Raw genomic sequence first — 11,753 nt, forward strand, 5'->3', positions numbered from 1 at the left:
TGTAGGGTCAATGCTTCATAGCTAGCTCTCCTTTGGACTGAAGTGTTATTTGGCTCCGTCACCAATGAGTATCTCCTTTTCATCACCTACCTGATGAAACCTACAAAGATTCCCTCTTTCTCTTACGTTCTGTTTAAGAACATAGAAAACTTGGAAGAGATGTCTCATAGGGTGGCTCTATAGGAGAAGACAGGGAGTGTCTAATAAGACTCCCCTTAACACTAACAGCACTTTGTAAGTTCTTGCATCTGCTCTTTTTAAGCAGGTGTGATTATTTTTGTCTTTGGTATTCATATTTCAGTGTACAGGGTGACCATGGCTAGATCTAAGCATTCATCAACGTGTAATCAAACAATTCCTTTATATACCATGTGTTGGGGGATACACAATACTAGATAGTACGGTATATTGTACTGCATTGCCTGAACACCATGTAATGAGATTGTAAAACCCAGAACAAGTATAAAGAACACAATACATTTAAAAACAGTTTCTTCTGTAGTCTGGGTTTTAAAGAATTACAAATATAGATTGTTGTAAGCTCTTGGGGTTTTTTTTTTGATACGAGGAGGATTCTCACATATGTGCTACTTGATCTGGGTATCAGATTAGTAAGCCATTTCCTAATAACAAAAGAAATAAGAAATTGAGCCACCAACATTAAATTTAAATTTATTAATAATTTGCAAAAAAAAAAAGGCACTTGCTCAAAATTGACCTGCTGCTGCTGCAAAGCCATGATGCAAATTATACTCTAAGTTTGTTTATTAGCAAAATCATTACTCCTCTGGGATGCTAAGGTAATATATACTTAGGCTAGAAGGTGATTTTTAGAAACATGTTTATGTGCAGATAAATGTGATGCAAACAAAAAGGACATATTCTAAAATTACATATATATTATATATAATTGTTCATTATGAGCATGTATACTGATCAACTGCATTGCAGTTCCAATAGAAAGTACTCCACAATCTCTTCCATGTATCAAGTAAATAGGTCTCCTTCCACAGCCTCCACTTGTAAGTGGTCTCCAAGGTCTTGAGCCAATTCCGAGACATCATCGCCTTTGGTTTGTTGAGTACATCCAGGTTCTTCCACTGCTGAAGCTTTTTCTGCGCAGAGTTTAAGGCACTTGTCAAGTCTTTTAATGAACAGGTCAACATCCTGCTTTTTAATGCCAATGGCTGATGCAGCATTGAGATAAGCACAGGGGTAGTTATTACTGTGAGACATAAAACCCTTAAAGACGTACCCATTAATGGTCTGTGATGTCCCAAGGGGAACCACCCTAGAGGAAAAAACACTTGAGATTACATATCTTCTAATTTTAAATATAGTACATTAGGTTACTCAGTACTTAAAACATAACTTATTTTAATTAAAAAAATATTTTTCCATAAAAATAATACAAGGCGTAGCAAAGCTTCCTCCCTTTACCTGGCATAAATATATACTTTCTTGCCCTGCTAAAATTACTCAACAAAACCGGAGCATGAGCATGCTTGCCTAGTAGGGATGTCTGATTATTGAATATCAGAAGACACCCACCTAGCATTTCATGTTTGTGTGAATGTGTACCACTTCATTTTATGGCAATAACCACCCAGGAAAAAAATCTGCATTAAATGGGCAATTTATATTATTGTTTAACTAAAACCTAAATTAATTCATTGATCTACAGCCATTAAGTACATTCAATGAAATAAAAACAAATGCTGCTGCTCAGTTTTAGTGAAATGCCTCCCGTTGGAAATGAGGTCACTGAATGATCAGCCGTCTTCTCTCTCACCGCCAAACTCTCCACATTTAAAAGCACACGAGACTTCACTTGGAGACGGAAGACTCTCATTTACATTTAGCCACGCAAGACCGCGGCCAGAGGCCAGGGAGAAGGCGGCTGATTAGCTCGGCAGGGTTGCCAGTTGGCTGCTGCACAGAAAAAGCTATTTTGACCCCTATGTTCCTTGAAAAGGGGGGCTCAAAGTCCCACCAAGTATGGAGTGCTTGGTTTGCCTCCTGGGTCCACTTGGCAAATGGCGTATCCGTACGTGTCCGGCACTCAGGGTGAAGCATTCTACTTCCCGCAGTCAGCAGTTTTACCTCTAATTGTGCCCTGAAACTTCACGCTTGTTAGAAAGCTTGAGGTTGGGTTTCTTGCACAATTCTTTTTTTGCAGTTTTTTTATTTTTATTTTAAGTTTGGATTTTATCCCCAAATGTGTCTTCATTAAATCTGTAGTATTTATTATCTATAGTATCTTATTATTTGACCGTGTGGTCAGTAATTTGCCGATACTTTACTGGTGACAGCATCGCTTAGGGAATATTAACAAGGGGCCTTTGGCTGCACAGATCTCAGGAAGGTGAAGAGGGACAGAGAATTAATCCTCATCATTAGCTGGCAGCGTCACAACAAACTAGAAAGGCTGTCGGAGAACAACTTACAAATGAGGCTTCTATGATGTGCAGCAAAACTATGAATTTCTAAGGGACAAGACGCCTCTACAACATTGAAATAATTAGACAGACCTTTTGTGAAACATTAACGAGAATCAGTAAAACGTTATTTGCGGATTAAATGGCTGCCCGCCATAAAGAGGAAACGTGCGCGGCGGGTGTATCAGATCCGCAGACTCACCTCGCGCCAGAAACTTGTCTCGTAAAGAGCATTGATCCAAGCTGTGTGACGGCAGCACCGCTCTGAGCGCTCAGATTGCCTAAAGACAAAGCTAAGGAACATAACAAAAACATGAGAAACACGTTAAATGCATAAATATTATACTGCAAAAAATAAAATACATTACAAGAGCAATAGCTTCTCACCGGCCATGGGGAGATGTCACGGCTGGTGACCAGTAAAACAGAAAAATAGGGGAATTAAAGCCCCCCCCTTTAAAAAAAAAAAAAAGGAAGAAGATATATATAATAGTGTAGGTGCAGTCAATAATTGCACGGCTGTGGAGTTAATATGGATCCGATAGCTTGAACAAGTCATACCAAATAAAACGGGCAATAAAATACACACGCTTAATATCTGCATGAACCCCCCCACCCCCAATATCTTAGCCTTCCTTTACTGATTGTTGTTGATTGGCCGAGGAAGCCTTTTGAGGGCGGGGCTAGGAGATACGCATGAACTTCAGGACAGGAGACCGTGAAGTATTTTGGCAGATTGCGACACAGAGGCTTCAGCATTTATCTGTCACGTACCTAATGAGATTGGATTGTGTGGTGTTTCCAGTAATCGTTCATTGTTCCTTTTAGCCAATTTCTTCAGTTCATTAGAAAGGTAAGTATACGTTTCCTGAAAAAAAAAAAAAAAAAAAAAAAAGTTAATAAATCAAATCATTTAAATTTCAGCTTATATAAAAAAAAAACAAAAAAAAAACAAACAAACTGAATCAAATGTAAAGTTTGCTGTTCATCGAGTATTAAAATATTGGTTGCTACAGAGCTGAGTGCATCGGAACCTGGCAGGTGGAACCCTTTAGTGGCCACCAACAAGGCTTATATGCTATGTGGTTACATGTCTAGGGTCCCTAGTCCAAGGGAAGGCTAGCTTCTTCAACACACACTGAACCTCTATGACTGTGGTGGGTATGGGGTTTATTCACTAAAGAGAATGTTGGCAGCACAGTTTACAGGAAAGTTTCAACTCCTTCACTTCATTATGAAGGTGAACACTGGCAGGTTTCTGCAGCAAGAAGGGCTGAGCTGGCCCTGTATAATGCATAATCCAACATTGAGGAGACTTCTCACGGATTTAAAGAAACATTATATAGGGATAGTCACTGGGGTTGGCCCTTCTTAATGCATAATGAAGTCAGAGTTCAATGCACATTTCTACTGCAAGCTCTCCCGATAACAATGACCCTTCTTGTGAGTCTCACTGGTTTTGGCCGACACGATCCGTACACGAGCACCGCAGAGGAAATAGACCAAATATATAGAGGATGATGATGAGTCCATATTTGCAGGCAAAGAATAGGTTAGGTACAAGGTGATAACATTATGTTATGCATTAGAGTGCATATGATGGCTGAGATGCATCTTTAAGCGACTAAAATCATTATTTATGACACTAAGAGCTCATTATAGACCTGGAATCACATGATACTATATAGAATGAACATCGAGTGCTTTTAAAGTACGTATTTAAAACGTGGCTTATTGACATCACCAATACAACATACGCTTTAATATGGAGATACAATTTACTGACTATTGCTTCTACTGACTTCACTTTGCAGAATGCCGAGCTGGCCCTGCACAATGCATGCAAATTCAAAGCCATCTTATTATGCAAAGTCAAGTTCAAACGTTAATCTCTCCTGCAAACTCCTGGTTTAGTAAATGGAGCGTTCATACAAAAACACAGAATCAGAGAGGCTTCCAAGACCACAGAGGTGACTTTTTTTTTGTTTCAAAAACCTTAAAATGTCCTTTAAGAAACATTTTGGAAAATGCACCACTTCAGGGGGACACCAGACATTGCAGTGATTGACATAAACGCGGCCAATAAGTCTGAAGAAGTTTTGTTACTCATGATGAAGATCTTGAAGCGGTAAATCAAATGAGATAATTTTGTTTAATCAGATAGGAGGCAGAAAAAGCCAAAATTGTGTCTTCACCTTCAGCTCGACCGGAGATTCCTGCACCGATAGCTGCTCTGGCTTTTACCCATCAATAACATGTATCGGGTATCGGGCTCCTGTTCTATGAAACACAATACCAAACAAGCCGACGCGATCAATCATTCTGACCACTTCCACGTTCCAACTCTGACAATAACTTCGCTGCTGCTTCGCCTCCAACGTCCGCGCATCCGCTCGGCTCTCGCACAAACACAGATGGAGATTCAATTTAACGTAGATTAATAGCGCTTCTGGGCTTGGCGCGTTTCTTTCTGGGGTCAGATCGATAACAGGCCTCTTTCCTGAGCGACTTCTGTGGCGATCGTAATAGTACCCCAAGCAAACATACAAGGAGAGGTATTATTTCAAAGAAACGAGATGGCAAGGACATTGATTTTTATGTACTATATTTAACTCCGAACATTTCTAGTCAGATGAACAATTGGTAAATTCTCAGAAAGCCAAGGTGCGCCCATTGCCTGCATACCAAACAGCAGCTTTTAGTTTGGTGGTAAAAGCCACAAAATAAATCAACGTCAAAATTGTTGAAGGTACTACAAAGAAAATACAACGATCCTGAAAATATGAAGAGCGTTATTTCTGTGTAAACAGAGGTCAGTATAAAGCGAACACATGATTTAATTCCATGCGCCCCAACATGTCCACTTGCCGAAGCAGGATACCCCTGTTGCAGACACACTCCGCCAAAAGGATCAGATCACAACTGTGCAGGGCAGAACCATAACATTAGGACTGTTCCGTGTGAATCAGGGAAGTTGAGATGCCCTTTCTACCTTGGTGCCTCTTCTCGCTTGAGGTCCTCAAGTCGTTTTTTTACCTATCAAGGAGATCAGACAGCGACACGCTGTTTCCTAATCTGTACGGCTTCCACCAGAGGTTATAACATCTTTGCTGATCCTCCCAGGTCCTTTTTCCAAGCTTACCAACAGTACCCATTCTAAACAAACACTTTGGTTCCAAATCATTATTGTGATGACAGTATCCTGCGGTTAACACTTTGTTAGACCACTCAGGTTTTAAAATTGAATGCAGATTTTGCATTTTATACTGAAAATCAAATAAATGGACAGTCATACTATTTTATATGGCCCTTTGTGGACTTCTCACATGGAAAAATGCCACTAAATTAAATAAAATAAAGAAAATAGTTCATTGCTATGCTATGGATCTCCCCCTTTCTCCACATACACATGCATATGCAAACCTACCTTTCTTTCTTTCAAGAGATCTTTATATCCCTTTGCACCAAGTGAAAGCAGCGTTATGAGGACATCCAAGGATGGAGAGGCAGATGCTCTTCCTGGGTACATTTTGCTGATTTCTTGAAGAAATGCATCATTAAAACCAGCAATAACAGCTCCACCTACTGGAACCATGAAATTCTTGTCCAGGCTTTGAACAAAAGCATCAATCCTTCCAACACGAGCACCCTTATGCCAGGAAAATAAAATAAAAACACATTAAAAGTATAGAATAGGTTCATGATGGCCTTTATTACAGTGTGTCCTGAATTCTAAGTTGTTAATGACATCAAAGGTCAAACAGAATATTGCATCACTACTTTAAATCCAACTAATTTTAAGTGTATAAGTATACTTTGAACAGTGAATTTTTCAAAGTAATGCTAGCAATTCCCAATACCTGCTGGATAAGATGCATGCACTTTGAGGACTGCACACCGTAAGCATTATTGACAATGTGCGGGATGCTGTGCTTGGCACAGATGACTGCCAGTTCCTCCAGCCTGTTAAACAATAAAATCGGGGTTACACTAAAGCTGTTCCAGATTCCAGCATTCAAAAACAAAATGTTTTTAGGTGTATCTTAACATATTGGGACAAAACAGAGACTTTTAGTGTAAGGCAGTACAGGTAGTATAGCAGTAGTGGACAGGTTTAATTTACTGGTGGCTGCACCTTCTACCCCTTCATGCCCCCTCAATGTATGTTCCCCATTCATGCCCCCTCAATGTATGCTCCCCATTCATGCCCCCTCAATGTATGCGCCCCAAGTACAAGGATAAGTACATTGCAATGTGCGACAAACACATCCAAAGAGAATGGCAGGACAAACTTTCATAAGAATCATCGTTACAGTATGAATGCAACACAACTTCAACAATGACATCATTTGTTACAATTGGTTGAATACGATGTATGTATAGTTACTGCGTACCAGCACTGAAACACTGCATAGGGATTGATGTTATAAATGATATTGTAACTTGGCAGAACCTGGCTCTTTGCTCTTACCTGAACACATTGGATAAAAGAGCAGCATTTTTATCTGAACGTAACGGATTATGTAAGGCTCACCTGTCAGGCACCCGAGGAGCAAAGCATGAAGTTGTAGAATGAATACACAGAATATTTTCAGCTCCCAGTTCCTGGATTTTTGATTCTATGGCCTCCAGGTCTGTGCGTAACTCATCTCCTTCCAACACATTCTCGATCACTACTGGCTCAAAACCTAATCGTGCAAAGATAGATATTGTCCCTTTTACGCAAGATATATACCTGAAGTATACCTACAGTATGTAATATGATTATCCTTCTACATTTCTAATTTGTGGGAATTTATGCCGTTACTGGAGATATTTTGTATGTTGTACTAGGCCTATGAGGCAACGGTCGCCTTTCTGTACACTTGTTGTTAAGTCAAGGAAAAATAAAATATTTAAAAATACATTGATAAATAAATACAAAGGTTACCTGCTGTGATCATGGATTTAAAACAAGATTTCTGGTCTATTCTGGGCCAGATAATGTATTTAGCCTTTGGTCTCTTATGCCGTAACGTCAGAAAGCAGAGGGTTAAGCTCATCCCAGTTGCCATGGGAACCACAAAGCAGCTGGTTACGGACTGTACACCTAAGACAATAAAACAAATTAATAGACTTACTCTGCGTGTTGCCGTGTTTTGGGGAGGCAAAGTTGAATGTACTCACCGGCCATTTTTAGAATATCCAGCATGACGGAGTTTGTAAGTTTGTTCAGAAGACTCGAGCCTGCGGCCTTCGGCTGGACAGCAGAAATATCTCCTGACCTTCCTATTCCATGGATAAGCCTGGAGGGGGGCGGAAATACAACTACTTCAACACCCATTATACTAAGCCGGTATCTAGATATAAAAGCATAGTCACGTCTCCATTTAGCTACATGCTAAAGAGATGAATAATTCCATCTCACCTTAGTAAATTTAGTGATTATATCAGGATTCATTGATACAATGATAATATATACTGCTGCAGGAAGGAATTTAGCAGATTACATAGTCTTGCAAATAAACGTCTGATTAGAAAGGACAACAACAAATGTAATTTGGCACACTTTGAATTACCCTCAAAATCAACCTATATGTTGCAGTCTATACGAGTTGTGTGCTCATTGGTACAATACAGCGTATGCGCCATTAGTCAAGGCAGCGCGTCAAAATGAAATAATTTCAGTATTGGAGCAGTGCGCGAAAACAGGTGACATTCCCAAAGCATTTATAGAACTGTGTGAAAAAGAAATTAAAGATATTTGAATTCTATGGTTTTACACATCAGGTCTGAATATTTGGTAAATACTACCTCAGATAAGAACACATGACATATTACACCGGGTTATGATTTATTCAACAAAAATAAAGCCAAAATGGAGAAGCCATGTGTGAAAAACTAAGTACGCCCTTACGCCAGCCAAATTTCCTCGACAACAACGTAAGAGACTGATAGTCATACAGAAAATGATTACTTACAAGTTATTGCTGCAAAAGTTGGTTCTCCAAGCTATCAACGGCTTCTCCATTTTAGCTTCATTTTTGTTGAATAAATCATGACAGTGTAATATGTCATGTGCTGCTGTACTTATCTAATTTTTAGACCTTTTAAGGAACAGGAATCTAATTCAAAGAGGGTGTACTTTCTTCTTCACATGATTGCACATACATGAAAAATGGGCATCACCGCACCTTTAAGAAAGATATACACCGCAAAGCTATAACATAGCAATGTTACATTCGCATTGAGTACTGTGAAACACTGGAATGAGGAGTACCGATAGTGACGACGGGAAACCATACCAGACGCAACTCTTCCTTCGCGCTCACCAACACCACAATTGCCAAGGAAATTATTGCTATCCATGACTGCGAGCTCCTGCAGGAACAGTTCAATGGTGCTCTCATCCCAGGCATCTGGTGGACACTTCCCCTAATTTACAAGATATTGGGTGAAAAACAATATTTAGCACAAATGCACCGTATCCCTGACCCCTCACCAGTGCTGGGTCACACAAGGAGGACAGCCCACATCCCTTTAAAAGGGGGAAGAATCCCACCCCCAAAAAAATCTTCCCACTGATTTCAATGGGAGCACATTCCAGCCACCGATTGGAATTAGAAGTACATACCGTCACTGATTGACAGCTTAAACAGCCAATCAGTGGCATAAAATTCAGATCATATAGAATCAATACGATTTTGCAGCGTGGCTATAACGTTTGTGTCAGGTATCAAGCCTCACTCTGCACGGTACATCTGTGAAAGAGTTACTAAAACAACCTTTTATGGTGACCAGATTTTAGAGCTCGCTCCTCACAGGTAACAAACATTTGATTTGTGGCTGAGGCGCTGTGATTCCTAGAACCCTGAATGTAACAGCTGATGGCCCGCTAGTTCCCGTTACAACAATATTTACAATTAGGATGGACATGTAGGACACGGACCATGACATGAACACACATGAAGACGTGCAGGTACAGAAGACTCTTACAGCTTACCGGGAGGTTTGGGGGGAATGAAAGAGGGTGAGGATAATCTCATTGTAGTTAAAGTTATGCAAGACAGCGGTGGTTGCAGTCGCAAGGCACATGGCAAAGATACGTATTGTTTTGCTTGACTATTTACTAAGTGTCTGAAAATCAGACTTATAACAATAACCCCCAAAACATCTCAAGGCCAGCAGGGAGCAAACAAACGAGGACTACAAGTACCAGACTGCTTTGCTAATGAAGGGTCACGTGACTGCGCCATGAAGGCCCGTTAGCGATTCGCTTACTTTTTCTAAGAGAAGCCGTATAAGCTGCTCGTGACTACGCCGAGCCTCTTTACCCTGCCGGATATAGGCTGGGGACACCAGCTTCTCGCCGGCCCGCAAACTCTCCCCGTTCATGACAGTCACCACGTTACAGCCGACGAATGCACCACACCGTGTATGACACAGCGCTGTCAGGCACCGCCCTGTTCAGCGTGGTAGCCAATAACGATGGAGTGTCACAAACCTATCGCAAATCAATAGGCAGAATGACACGCCCAGCCAGGAAAAGGGCGCTATAGGCTAGATTGACACGCGACATTGCGGCTCACGCCTCGTTCCTATAAGCGGCATCTTGCGCTGTGGCTGGCCGAGGCGAATGGGCATCCGATGAATCCACTAGTGTACCACAAGTATGTACATCTTCTGACTGGACCAACGCATGTAGCTGGCGTGAACTTGCTGTAATGCGGTAGTGTTTACGGGAGCCGTTGGGTTAGTGCATGATTACTGCTCCCTGACTGACCTGAATTAGGACTTTATTATAATGGGTTTTCATGGTTCTGGTTGATGTGCGGTCCGCTTATTCCTCTATAACCCCCGTGATTTATTCTGCAGGTAGCTTCATGCAGTCCAGAGGATTTGTTCATTGAGGTGAGCTGCAGTGGAATAATGTCATCGTCATTATTGATTGACAGGTTCCTGACAAGGACTGAGTTGCATCTTTATAATAGATGAAGGTGAACTCAAAAAGTAATATTTCCCTTATGCGTGTTTTACATTGATTTGTTATCTGTTGCCACAGCCCCTCCCTCATCGAAGCGGGTGTACTTAAATCTACATATAAATATAAACATACTTACAAGATTTCTCCAGGGCTGCCCCTATCCTCAAGACCCACTTCTTTAAGGACGCTTATAACATAGCACACTAACATCCCCCATATTCCCTTAGGTCACCTTTCCTAGTCCCTCTAATGCAATACTCACACTAGTGTGGCTGCTCCATCTCTTACAACGGCACTTTTACCTATTGTGTAATACACCCGAAATCCCTCTAGATTGTAAACTCGTTTGAGCAGGGCCCTCCTCACCTGTTGTCTCTGTTAGTCAATGTGTTATGTTATATACTACTTGTTATGTCCTGTACCATTGTTATGTACTGTACCATTGTACAGTGCTACAGAATTTGATGGCGCTATATAAAACAATAGATAATAATACTGAATCACACCATCAAATGTCATTACAGTTTATAAAAGATCACATAAACAAATGTCCAATTAATCAATAATTCATTGCAAAAATAATAGTGAGTCAGTATGGAAAACCAGGATACTTCCCAATGTGCATTTTATTGCACATTATAGCTGAGAGGTCCCCCCCCTTATAGCTGAGAGGTCCCCCCCTTCAAAATGGGGGCGGTACCACCACCCCCCGCCCCCATTTTGAAGAACCCCCTCCTAAACATTTTCTTCTTACCCTGATCCCCAGATATTTCCGTGAAACAGCTCTCCTCCTGCCAAATTACATATGCTTATCATCTATACTATCATCTCATACAAAATATTCCAGGGCACTGTGTGGAGTGATCATTCACAATAGTGAAAGGTAGAATGTCTCTTACAAGGTGTCGTCTCCAAAAGGATCTGTACAGACCCTCCCAAGACATCTGAGCTCCCCCTGCAGGCTGATCACAGGTACTGTGATCAGCAATGCAGGTCAATGGAGCCATTGTCACAAATGAGTTAATACACATTCTTCTTTGGTCTGATACTGGAGTGTCTCTTTAGGTTAACTCTCTGCATACAAACTGTACCACTTCCATTGAAATGAATGGGAGTAGCAGCAACAGCCAATCACAGATACTCTATCAGAACATTGATGAGCGACTAGCGACAAAATGGTAAAAATATTTAGTAGCATACGTATTTTTTGTCTTTGAGTCTTATAATAATAATAATAATAAAGCCTTCTCACTGTTGGAATTGTTGGTCATGCTGGATAGGGCATATAGTGCTGCTATCCATCGTTCTTGAATAAGTATTAGGTGCTGAAGGCCTGGAATAGTTGCTGGGTG

At 40.8% G+C, this 11,753-nt stretch overlaps 1 protein-coding gene across 1 annotated transcript; it reads right to left on the bottom strand.

Annotated features, from left to right (window-relative positions):
• Positions 1-553: 553 nt before the first annotated feature.
• Positions 554-9,868, bottom strand: SEPSECS (Sep (O-phosphoserine) tRNA:Sec (selenocysteine) tRNA synthase). The gene is made up of 10 exons (XM_053458340.1): positions 9,699-9,868; positions 8,698-8,852; positions 7,605-7,723; positions 7,369-7,527; positions 6,973-7,126; positions 6,299-6,401; positions 5,866-6,087; positions 3,213-3,306; positions 2,641-2,731; positions 554-1,291 (listed from the first exon to the last, which is right to left on the bottom strand). The coding sequence occupies exons 1-10, from the start codon at positions 9,810-9,812 to the stop codon at positions 988-990; spliced, it is 1,515 nt and encodes a 504-aa protein (XP_053314315.1). The 5' UTR covers positions 9,813-9,868; the 3' UTR covers positions 554-987.
• Positions 9,869-11,753: the final 1,885 nt, after the last annotated feature.

This window comes from Spea bombifrons, chromosome 1, assembly GCF_027358695.1.
Source record: "Spea bombifrons isolate aSpeBom1 chromosome 1, aSpeBom1.2.pri, whole genome shotgun sequence".
Lineage (NCBI taxonomy): Eukaryota > Metazoa > Chordata > Amphibia > Anura > Pelobatidae > Spea > Spea bombifrons.